We start from the raw sequence: 12829 nt of genomic DNA, 5'->3' as shown, positions 1-12829 counted from the left end.
CATTTTTTGTCCATACAATGTTGTTTTGTTTGCCATTGTCTTTCATTATATGGGCAAAAACAGCTGTCAAAACTAATATCTTCCTTTATGTTCAGCAGATGAAAGAAAGTCAAACACATGAGGACGAGTAAATAATGACAAAATTTAATTTATAGGTAAACTATTAATTTAAAGCTGGCATGAATTGAAAGTTGCAATAGTCTTTTCTTCCCTATTATGATGCATATCTGCATAGTGAAACAGCTTCTCAAACAAGGAAAAATGTAGGGCAGGACTTTGTTTTGTCCAAAAGGGAATTTATTGGATCATTTTAGTTTGCTATTTCTGCAATCTCATGTGAGTGACCAACCTAATGAAGGATCCTTGCAACCTGTGTTATTGTTCTCATCCTCTTATTCTTTCCTCCTACAGCCCTGGTTTGTTCTCATTATACTGACACATTTCACTTCCTTCCGCTCCCCTGCTAATTGCGCCACAGATCGGCTGACTTGTAACAGAGGATTCATCTGGTTTATCCCCATGTCTTCAGATCAGATCACATCAAAAACTGCTCTCCCTTGATGAGACCCCAACTGAGCTGGAGCCCACAGCTGGGTTTCTTTCTCCCCAGAGGCTCAATGTAGCTGAGTCAGCTGCTCTGCCTTCAGCTATCACTGTAAGACCACACTCAGTTTCCTCTGGACCAGTTGCTCTTCATGATGGAACAAAGAATGAGCACTGATGAGGACTAAATGCGGGTTATCTGGATGCCAGAAGCTACTCTAAAAATAGTAGCTTCCAAAGCTACAAGCTATTCATGATTTAAAGTAGTCAAACTACAGTTAAGCTACTCTTGTGTGAAAAGGAGTTAGCTACACTACAAACTACAAATATAAAGTTACTAATTACATTCAAGCAATAAATAGGCGATATACATCAATCAGGTGTACATTATGTACACCTTCCTAATATTGTGTTGGTCCCCCTTTTACTGCCAAAACAGCCCTGACCTGTCGAGGCATGGATTCCACTAGGACCTCCCCTGAAGGTGTGCTGTGGTATCTGCACCAAGATGTTAGCAGCAGATCCTTTAAGTCATGTAAGTTGCGAGGTGGGGCTTTCATGGATCGGACTTGTTTGTTCAGCACATCCCACAGATGCTTGATTGGATTCAGATCTGGGAAATTTGGAGGCCAAGTCAACACCTCAAACTCGTTATTGTGCTCCTCAAACCATTTTTGTTTTGTGGCAGGGCACATTATCCTACCGAAAGAGGCCACAGCCACCAGGGAATACCGTTTCCATGAAAGGGTGTACATGGTCTGCAACAATGCTTAGGTTGGTGGTATGTGTCAAAGCAACATCCACATGGATGGCAGGACTCAAGGTTTCCCAGCAGAACATTGCCCAAAGCAATACACCGCCTTCGCCGGCTTGTCTTCTTCCCATAGTACATCCAGGTGCCATGTGTTTCCCAGGTAAGTGATGTACACGCACCCGGCCATCCACGTGATGTAAAAGAAAATGTGATTCATCAGACCAGGCCACCTTCTTCCATTGCTCCGTGGTCTAGTTCTGATGCTCACGTGCCCACAGTTGGCACTTTCGGTGGGGGACAGGGGTCAGCACGGGCACCCTGACTGGTCTGCGGCTATGCAACCCCATACGCAACAAACTGTGTATTCTGACACATTTCTATCAGAACCAGCATTAACTTCTTGAGCAATTTGAGCTAGAGTAGCTCATCTGTTGGATCGGACCACATAGGCCAGCCTTCACTCAATGAGCCTTGTCCACCCATGACCCTTTTGCCGGTTCACCACTGTTCCTTCCTTGGACCACTTTTGATAGATACTGACCACTGCAGACCGGGAACACCCCACATTAACCCATGTTACTCTCCTACTCTGCTGACTATGACAATGTATGTAGCTACACAGTGACCGTTGAAAGATCGGATATATGTGTGTGTGCCACACTGAGTGGGAGTGTATGAATGTTGATTGGCTGTCTCGCTGTGACAAATTAGCTAAACAAAAGTGGTCACTGACCAAATGTATTTCTATCACGTTGAAGCTGATGTTCTGTGTAATTGGAGCTTTCAAGTGCTAATATTACAGGAAGTTAAATTAGTGTCAGGGTGAGGCCTCAATGCACGTTCCTGTCGCCCTGGGCAACAATATCAGAGAATGCAGGAGACGGCACAGTTGGTTATGTCCGTCAGATTGCATTGACTTTTCTCTCTTTCTCCCACTCAAGAGCCCGGGGACAGAGCAGCAATGACATGGGGTGCACCTGATGTTTATTGTGCTTTCTCACAGCTGCTATTCGGCATATACTTTGCTGAAACTGGTCTTCGTTTCTTCAAGCACCAGGTGTTTGAAGTCTAGGCATGATGTGACATCGCATGGCTGCAAAAAAAATGATAAACGCCAAGTCACAAACTATGGGACCTATCACTTCCCCTACACAGCCTCATATTTTCTTTCGCTACCACGATAAGGACTGAAGCGTCATGCAGTCAACTTAAAATGTGTATTATATATATATATATATATATATATATATATATATATATATATATATATATGTCACATCTTTCTGGTCATGTTTTTTTTCTTTTTTTTTTAAATCTCCCCATGGTAACAATTGAACCAGAACTCCCACTGGTGTCCGTTAAAAAACAGGATGCACACAGGGATAGTGTGAATCTGTAGTCTGTCTAGTATTTTATAAGTGGTGCTCAACTGTGGCTCAATGTTGTGCCTGGAAAGCAGTGTAAGCTCCTAGAGATCTGTCCTGTTACCTTAGAAACATAACCATATGCTGACACTCGGTGGGAAGTGTGAGAGAGTGCATAGGAGGCTCTCAGAACAATTATCCTTATTTAACCTGTTGTCATGTCAGTTTCCTCCCCCATTTGTATGAGTGTCCACAAATAAGTATGTGTGGTAGCATAAATAACTGTATTCACAGTGGGTGAGTATAACACAGCCTAAGAGTTTTTATGTGAGAAGAAAGAGAAAGACAGAAAAGAAAACAGTAATTGAGTCCAATTACAGTATGTGCTGCTCATTCATCAAGGAAGCAGCAGGACATACATTAGAGCTCTGGACAGAACTTCCCATTGTCAATGTGTGTCATTGTTCATGTAGTTTCTGAAGTTGTTTTTAACAGCACATATAGCTATTGGATACATATTGGAAATCATGTCCCCAGCAAAACTAAACCTCCTTTTTCAAGAAGTACTGACAAAGTCAGTGGTGTTGTCAGATGGTAATACCATGGTATTTTGTTATACATCATGATAATGATTGGTTAGTGTATTCATATAGCATCATATTTCCCAATCTTTTGAGAAAAAGATTGTAACCCCATAGCCCCGTGAGTAAGTCTCAAGTGTCCCTTTATCAATACCAAACCTGTAATGTGAATTATACTGAATAGTGAGTAATAGTGTACTTTTAAAAGTAGTGCATTACAATATTGCGTTACTCCCTAAAAAAGTAACTAATTGCATTACTTCGTTACTTTTTATGAAAAGTAAAGTGTTATGTTACTTTTGCGTTACTTTTTCTGATCTGGGCTAGGTTGTATGTTTGTTTGTTTTTATAACAATAAAAAAAGGCCCTTTCACATCACCAGAAATGAATAAGCCTCGGGCTAAAGGAAATGCAAATTCATGCCTGTACAGTAGAGGGCGCAGCTCAAACAAACCTTTCGGCTGTGCTGCCATTCCAGAATATAATGAATGGAACACAGGAGAAGAAGTAAATGAGTAAATTCCTGCTAACATTTATGGTGCGTTCAAGTCCTCCTGGGAAGTTCGTATTTACGAAGTGGGAAGTCGTGTGTACGACGGTAGGTGCGTTCAAGTCACTTTCGTCGGAGTATGATGGCGGTGTGCCTTCTCTAAATCAATTACAAAAAATAACAACACTTCTTCTAGAAAATGTAGAGCAAATAATGTGCATTAGTTGTATGTTGCTTTTTTATGTTTATTAAATAATTTATGAAGCTATTGTAAACTTTATTGTTACATATTACATTTTTATATTGTGATGCTATCGTATTTTTTGCTTCGTTGTAAATAGAAAAGCCTGACAATGTCACTGCTAAATACCTGTAATTATTGTGGTATTTCGCTATGTTTCTGACTAGCACGCCCCCAACTCGTATAGATCAGAGCTTAAAGAAAATTACGAGCTTCCCACTGGTATTTACGACACTGTGGTGGCGTTCATGTCAGTTCTGCTCGTAAATACGATCTTTCCAACATAACTTGAACGCACCATTAGTCTAGAACTAGTCTAGAATAACCATCACGTTCACATAGTGCACACAACATCTCTGCACTTACTCCCGATTTCCTTCATCATGGGGACAGGAGAGCTGTCATTTCATAAATGGGAAAACAAAGTAACTTGCATTACTTATTTGAAAAAGTAACTCAGATATTTTGTTGTAAATTTAAAAGTTATGCGTTACTTTACTACTCACTTGAAAAAGTAATCTGAATTACATAACTTGCATTACGTGTAATGCGTTACCCCCAACCCTGGTGAGTAACATAGTGAGTTTGTTTTTCACTTGTAGTATGTGTAAGAACAATGAATTTATGATGCAGTTGCCCTTTTATAGCTGCTATTCAAACCACATATGCAGCTGTACTATGATGCTAAGAAGTATCCTGTATTCTAGGACACTTGATATCACAAAGCAGGATGTCAGTGATGTGTGTGTAATTGAGCAGATGAGTAGGAGAAATGGAGCACACAGCTCGCTACTGATATCAATGGCAGCGTTTGTGAGTGTTCACAGTGGGTTTTGTAAAGGCCAAGGGTTAATGTGTTGTTTTCCTGTATCCTCCGATGCTGTTTTTCACCCTTTCACACTGAGCTGACAGAGGCTAGAAATAGCATCAGCCTCCATTCTTCACAGTTAGCAGCTGATAACAAACATAATCATCAAGTTATTTTTCTTCTTTCTCTCACAGAAATTGTCATTTAGTGCAGATCCCATCTATGGAGACAGATTAATTCTTTTGACAATGAAATGAATCTGCAAGTCAATAAGGACAGCAGACTGATTGTATTTGAGAACAGACTGCACATAAATATTGAAATCTCAGTGGGAGCCAATTTGGGGTCACTGCACTGACTTGAAAATGGGCTCACATATTGTAAAAGTTTGTCTCACTAACATACTGGGGTTGTACAGCATTCGGTAATGAATTGACAATGTCATTAAATTCCAAATGCAGATGGACCTTATGGCCTGATAGAACAACAGACAAAGAGACAGAGAGACAGACTGACTGACTGACTGACTGACTGACTGACTGACTGACTGACTGAATGGTTGGTTGGTTGGTTGGTTGGTTGGTTGGTTGGTTGGTTGATTGATTGATTGATTGATTGATTGATTGATTGATTGATTGATTGATTGATTGATTGATTGATAAAATGACAGATAGACAGACAGACAGATAGACAAAATGATAGATAGATAGATAGATAGATAGATAGATAGATAGATAGATAGATAGATAGATAGATAGATAGATAGATAGATAGATAGATAGATAGATAGATAGATAGATAGATAGATAGATAGATTCAAATTCACACTCATCAAATGAAAGGAAACCAATTTTTCAATTCTAAATTTTGCTCAACTCTGTCACATACACATATAAACAGAACTTGCCTGCAGATAGTGGAGTGATCGTTCCTTCATTTTGGGATCGAGGGGAACCAATGCCTTGTCATATCCTCCTCCACCCCTTCCTGCTCCTCCTCCACCTCCACCTCCACGGGAAGTTGGATAGACCTCTCTAGCCTGACTGACCGTCATAGCTGACCATGTGCTCCTCTTCAGAGAGTGTCCACTGTCCCCTGCCATGGCTATGTTGGTGCAAGCCAGGCACTCTCCTGGAGGTGGACCCTTAGCTTTCCTCAAGGTAAGCTCCTGGATGGCAGCATCCAGAGTCTCGTGTCCAGTGGGATACCCCCGGCCACCCCTGCCCGCCCCCACCAGAAAGCTGCTGTCGCTGTCCAGGTTGTCATCGGAGCTCCACCAGCCAGCCGTTTTGCTGCGGTGGCGGGAGCTACGAGACTCATGGCGGGAGTCTCCGCTCTTGCTTCGTTCTCGGCTCTTGTTGCGGCGGGCAGAACGAGACTGGTGTGTTCCCGAATAATGATGTCCGCCACTCTCCTCACCACCGCTGCGGTGCCCCCTATCCCTGTCCCGATACTCTCCCCCACGGGTGCCGTTAAACTCTCGTTTAGAGGGCGTCTCCAGAGAATGAGACTTGGCGAAGAGACGCTGAACCGAGTTCACCAAATGCCGTATGCGACTCGGACTCTCGCTGCGTTGCTCCCCGCTGGCTGTGCGTTGGTACTGCAGGGTGTGGAAGCCATCGGGGTGGAAGGGCACCTGTTTCTCGAACTGATCCAGAAGGTTGGGCGGGATACGGTGCATCTTTCCCCCGTGGCCATGCCCTGCTGAGGATAAACACTCTTCACACGAGGAGTCGTAGGGCTGCGGCTGACTGGGGTGTGAGCGAGGGAAGGTGCCTCCACCAGATGGGACCATGGCCAGGTGTTCAGGGGGCCCACCAGGTGGATAGTAGGGGTGGTCATTGTGCCCCTGGTAGTGGTCGGGGTGGTGCATGTAGTCCCGTGCAGTGTCGCAGTCCTCAGGCATGCAGTAGCAAGGCCCAGAGGAGTGCTGCGACAGACTGCGACTCACCTGGTAGCCCTTCATGGCCGGGGCATGGTGGGCCGCCCGGGCCGAGAGGGGGCGCTGTGGGCGCGACAGGGCTGCGCCGGAGTCAACTATAGACAGAGACAGAAAGAAAAGGAAACATTTTGATGAGATAAATGAACACTTTTGCATATAGTACATTAAATATTAGCATTATTGTCAAAATATGGTTATCAACATGTTACTTGACTTTTCAGACATAAAAAAGATTTCAAATGAAGTGGAGAAACTCCATATAAAAGGCATTATCTTAAAACTTAAACCATTTTACCTTAATTAATAAAATAATATGACTTTATATTATTTTGTACTTTTTAAAATTAAATTAAATTAAATTAAAATAAATTAAATTAAATTAAAACCATTTTACCTTATTTAATATAATGATATGACTCCATATTATTTTGTACTTTTTAAAATAAAATAAAAAATAATAATAAAATAAAATAAAATAAAATAAAATAAAATAAAATAAAATAAAATTAGTCATGTACCTGAAAAAGCCCTTGTCCCCTTTATCTGGTACACAATTTTAATGACATTTAAAATTATTAATTTATTTGTTTATTAATCATTTTGATTTTCTGAGTTCAGCATTAGTGCAAAACAGGAAAACAATATTTAATACAATATATAGAACAATGTGACAATATAAAATAATATTAACAAAATACTATAAACTAATATAAATAAATTAAAATGAAAATTTATCAATGATAAAAAATATATTTTGATGAATATATATATATATATATATGCATATATATGCTTCAGATCGTTCTCTTTAGCTGAAAAATATATTAATTACCCTTCAATTTCAATTATTTTTATTTTGTTCATTTTCAGCAGGTTATTGGTATTATATTGTTTAATGTTTGCATAAAAGTTTGATGTTTGAGTAAAAAAGATTAAATGCTACTCTTTATTGGTTTTAATCTAATCAGCACTATATGTTTTGAGATTATATTGACACCTTCTAAAAAAAAAAAAAAATCTTATCAACAGTTGTCACTGGTGTTCCAATCCTTTCTTCATTTAAGAATTAAAAAATATAAAGAGTAACGCTGTCATTTATGATTGGTATAACATCAAAACATTAATAAATATTTACTATGAGCTTTTATGGGAGACAAATGAACTACATTTAAAAATCCAAGCTTGGAAAATCAACACATTTTGAGAACAACCTACCAAGAAATGGTTAATGTTGTAACAAATGATATCATTTTCCTTTTCAGGGATGTGCTGTTTTGTATTCCAATAACAACTACAACCAGGCAGCTGACAATGCAGAACAAGCACACTCCGATACGTCTAGCGTAGCAGCGCTGCCATTGACCCTGAACACACATGAGTGAGGGTAGGCAAACGCTCTGCAAAAATGACTCTTTATTTTCATTTGATTCCCTCTAGGTTCTTTGCTGGATTGAGTCATCGTGCCACTATCTCTCAAAATCTGTTCATTTGGCAGAGCAGGCCATGAATCTCTGCTAATTCAACCTTTAATCTAGTTCATGTTCATTACTGATAAATCTGCTTATTATTTTACAATACAATCTGTGCCCATTTAGTGATCTCAAAGATAAAATGGGCAAAAAGCCTGAAAGGAAAAAGAGTGAAATGGAAATGGCTTGTGCTTGTCAGGTGGTTGCCGTTCATATGGTCTTTGAAGCAGGTGGCGTTTCCAAACGCGAGCTATTGCTGACAGATGTTGAGGTGATCATTAGATGGAGATTAGCCTGTTACTTTTAATGAGATAAATTTGCACATCTAGCTTGATCCTTTGTGTCATGATCTCTGAGCTGAAAATAGCAGAACGGTGCTTACTCTTCTTGTTAAATATCGAATGCTGTACACTGGCGTGAGAGGTCATTATTTTTCCCTGAGAAAGTCGAGTAAAATGTGTACTTTACAGACATACTTTGCGATTTCAATCCCATGTCTGAACACGTCTTTGTTTTTCTCACACGCCCTTTGTAAAAACTAGAGTAAATGACCTACTTGATCATTTTATGGGTTCCTTTAAGAAATGTTTGTGATTGCGGTATTGTATTTTTCACATTGTTTCTACTCATTTATTTTGGCCTTCAGTGAATGCCATAACTAAAGCTAAAATGCTCCATTATGGATTTAAACAAATGTATCGTGTCAATGAAAACTAAAGTAAAAATTCTATTCAATTGAAATTCAATTTAAATTGAAATAAAAATAAAAAACATAACTGGGAAAAACAAACACAAAAATAATTAATAATTTTTATATATTCTATTGTATAATTTTAGTTTTTTTCTTTACAACCTGCATTAAACATGAAAATGCCATTACATTAACACTATAGATTATAGATAGTGCTGAGAATTTTTTGTTTTTAAACATTTTTAAAAAAATATTCAGTTTTTCAAGACTTTGGCCATCCTAAAATACTAAACTTCAAAGTTCTATATTATAATAAGCCTTATTTAAACCTATTTGCCACCTTACTAAGTTGATTGTTCAAGAATTACAGTAGTAGTAATGTAACAAGAATATTTGTACATGTCCGATGATGGATAATGCTATAAATATATCATATATAAGTCTTGTTGATTTCAAAGGGTTTCTGAAGCAGGTGTGTGTGCGTGGTCCCGGTAAACCCTACGTAATGAGGACAAAACGTCCCCACAGAGATGGCAATTTCCGAAATCCTTGTCCTTGTGGTGACATTTTTTGTTCCCCATGAGGAAAAAAGCTTATAAATCATACTAAGTGTTTTTTTTTTTGGTGGGGGAAATGTAAAAATGCAGAAAGTTTTCTGTGATGGGTAGGTTTAGGGTTAGGGGATAGAATATACAGTTAGTACAGTATAAAAATAATTATGTCTATGGAAAGTCCCCATGAAACATGGAAACATGGTGTGTGTGTGTGTGTGTGTGTGTGTGTGTGTGTGTGTGTGTGTGTGTGTGTGTGTGTGTGTGTGTGTGTGTGCACATGCTTGTGCATGTGTGTGTGTGTGTGTGTGTGTGTGTGAAGACTGAAAGAACAAACGTTCACAATGTACATCAAGTTGTATGGTGCTGTCACATCTCACAGCATGAATAACACAGAGTCTGGTGTTCCCCGTAATTTAGTAGAGGCTTCTGTCAATCAATGTCACTCAGCACCACTTCAGGTGCCAGCTGGTCTCCGTTTGCCTCCCGTGGCATCATCACACCGTCTCCTCCCTGAACCCGAGATGAAAATGGAGATGAAAACAAAAGAGGGCATGAAACCCATCCTATCGTTGCCATTCTCCCTCTCCTCACCAGCTCAGAGTCTCTCTAGACACTCTCTCTCTCTTGCTTCTGACCTACTTTCACTCGTTTATGAGGCTGCCTGTCTGTCTGTTTCATCGCCAGCTGCTTGAAAGCCAGTATAAGTCTCTTTATTTGTTTCTCTGTCTATCTTTATGTGACTCTCTGTCTCGCTATTTAGGCTTATAGCCTTATGGTACAGTCTTGCCAATATACAAGCAAAGGCCAGCCATATGGAGCAATCAAAAGCTTTCCATTCACATATAAATACAAACAAACACCCTTTAACAGCCACTTCTCCAACCATTACAGGCCAGTGTACTAGAACTAATTTAGCTTTAAAGGCTTGAAGGCCCACTGAAGTGCCGTGGAACGTACAGCATTATTCAGTGTGTTGACGTAATTTCAAATGAAACAGGACATATCGAACAGCCCCTACTCTTTTTTAAAATAGCCAATAGCGCTTCATTTATATCACAGTTTGGCCAGAACAGTTAAGCTCGGTAAAGATTCAGTTTCCTATGAATCTCTAACCATTTCTCCTCCTAATATCCTCCATATCACATTAAAATATAACATTCTGTGCAGAATTCAAATGGGTCCGATACCTTTTGTGGTGCACCGACTCGCGCATATGATCCGCTCTGTGCTGTCGTGTCTCTGGACCAGAGCACTAACGTGAAATCAGTCTTAAAGATGCCATCAAATGTTTTTTTACAAGATGTAATATAAGTCTAAGGTGTCCCCTGAATGTGTCTGTGAAGTTGCAGCTCAAAATACCCCATAGATTTTTTTTAATTAATTTTTTTAACTGCCTATTTTGAGGCATAATTAGAAATGCACCGATTCATGCTGCGACCCCTTTAAATCGTGCGCTCTCCGCCCCCTCCCGAGCTCTCGACTATATCGCTGCATAAACAAAGTTCACACAGCTAATATAACTCTCAAAATGGATCTTTACAAAGTGTTCGTCATGCAGCATGTCTAATCGCGTAAGTATGGTATTTATTTGGATGTTTACATTTGATTCTGAATGAGTTTGATAGTGCTCCGTGGCTAAAGCTAACATTACACACTGTTGGAGAGATTTATAAAGAATGAAGTTGTGTTTATGAATTATACAGACTGCAAGTGTTTAATAATGAAAATAGCGATGGCTCTTGTCTCCGTGAATACAGTAAGAAACGATGGTAACTTTAACCACATTTAACAGTACATTAGCAACATGCTAACGAAACATTTAGAAAGACAGTTTACAAATATCACTAAAAATATCATGTAATCATGGATCATGTCAGTTATTATTGCTCCATCTGCCATTTTTCACTATTGTCCTTGCTTGCTTACCTAGTCTGATGATTCAGCTGTGCACAGATCCAGACGTTAATACTGGCTGCCCTTGTGTAATGCCTCGATCATGAGCTGGCATATGCAAATATTGGGGGCGTACATATTAATGATCCCAACCGTTACGTAACAGTCGGTGTTATGTTGAGATTCGCCTGTTCTTCAGAGGTCTTTTAAACAAATGAGATTTATATAAGAAGGAGGAAACAATGGAGTTTGAGACATTTCCATGTACTGAACTCTTGTTATTCAACTATGCCGAGGTAAATTCAATTTTCAATTCGATGGCACCTTTAACTGTTCCCTAAGTGACTGAGTTTAGCCGCAGTTTCAGAACCCAAAACCTAACATAATCCTATCCCTTTAGTCCATGTATTTTAATATTACTCAGAACTTAAATGTTGTTAGGGGATGTGAGTTTGAGTTTAGTTTTTTATGGACTTTTAGTTGGTGTGTTCCTGTTTTCCTGTATTTAGTGCCTAAAACATAATACACACAAAGACATAATACACACATGCACACATAAAACAGAATACACAAATGATTAAATATCTATAAGTATCTTGTCAACTACATGTTAACTAACTCTCATTAGAGTATTAGTAGACTGTAGTAGACTGTTAGGTTAGGTGTTAGGGTTTGTGTTAGTAGAATAAGTTGACATGTAGTTGTAAAGTTACTTATAGTCTGTTGGTGGAGCATCAAAATAAAGTGTTAGCAGATATTAAGCTGACAGTGTACTAATACTCTAATGAGAGTTAGTTGGCATGTAGTTGCGAAGTTACTTATAGAATATCTAAAGTGAACCATTGAAATAAAGTGCCTCACATAAAATCTTTAATATCACTAAACAGACTCTAATTACAATTTCCACCATCCCTTACCATTTTCGAGCACAATATGCATCAGGTGCTCATCTGAGGCTAAAGCCTAAAGACTTATTTGTAACTGAATATATAAAATCTTTAGTTTTGTGTCGTCCAGTGGGCAAATATTAGTCTATTATTCCTCATGTGGTCAGTTATAGCATTAATTTATGGGTTCTGCCAGGCCAGAAATAAAGGACTGATTTTGCTGTCTGGCTTGAGTATTAAGCAACCAGAGAGGAATCCTACTAAGCCAAAATACAGTTTACGGGTCAATAGTGATGAGAATAATAACAATAATATCAGGCGACAGCACATTGGTACGGGTCTTTATTACAAATACGTGCGGAGATTCCAAACTCTGCCATCTGTGTTGGTGAATGTCATTTAAATTGAACTCTTTCAATGCAGAGACAATGCTAGTGATGTGAGACTTCCACACAGCTAGCTAAGAATGCATACACTGTCCTCTAATAGCTCTGGCCATTGTGTCTTTTTTTCTGGCGGCGACTATTGCTCCATCAAGCACGTTGATACAAAAGAGCAGATACGTCCTAGGCTTTTCCAGAATGTTATCTTATTCTCACATAACCTTATGCA

The 12829-nt window shown here is 39.2% G+C and overlaps 1 protein-coding gene across 2 annotated transcripts in view; it reads right to left on the bottom strand.

The window, feature by feature from the left end:
• Positions 1-12829, bottom strand: part of dlgap3 (discs, large (Drosophila) homolog-associated protein 3) — a 224162-nt gene that overhangs the window by 17765 nt on the left and 193568 nt on the right. For both annotated transcript variants that reach the window (XM_048201512.1, XM_048201511.1), the window contains one exon: positions 5689-6818. In XM_048201512.1, the coding sequence (XP_048057469.1) occupies positions 5689-6747 (1059 nt within the window). In that variant the 5' untranslated portion in view covers positions 6748-6818. The remainder of the gene's footprint in view (positions 1-5688; positions 6819-12829) is intronic.

The sequence above is a fragment of the Megalobrama amblycephala genome, linkage group LG9, assembly GCF_018812025.1.
Source record: "Megalobrama amblycephala isolate DHTTF-2021 linkage group LG9, ASM1881202v1, whole genome shotgun sequence".
NCBI classification, from domain to species: Eukaryota; Metazoa; Chordata; class Actinopteri; order Cypriniformes; family Xenocyprididae; genus Megalobrama; species Megalobrama amblycephala.
Note: the sequence above shows the minus strand (reverse complement) of the source record. Positions and strands in the feature narration are given on the sequence as shown.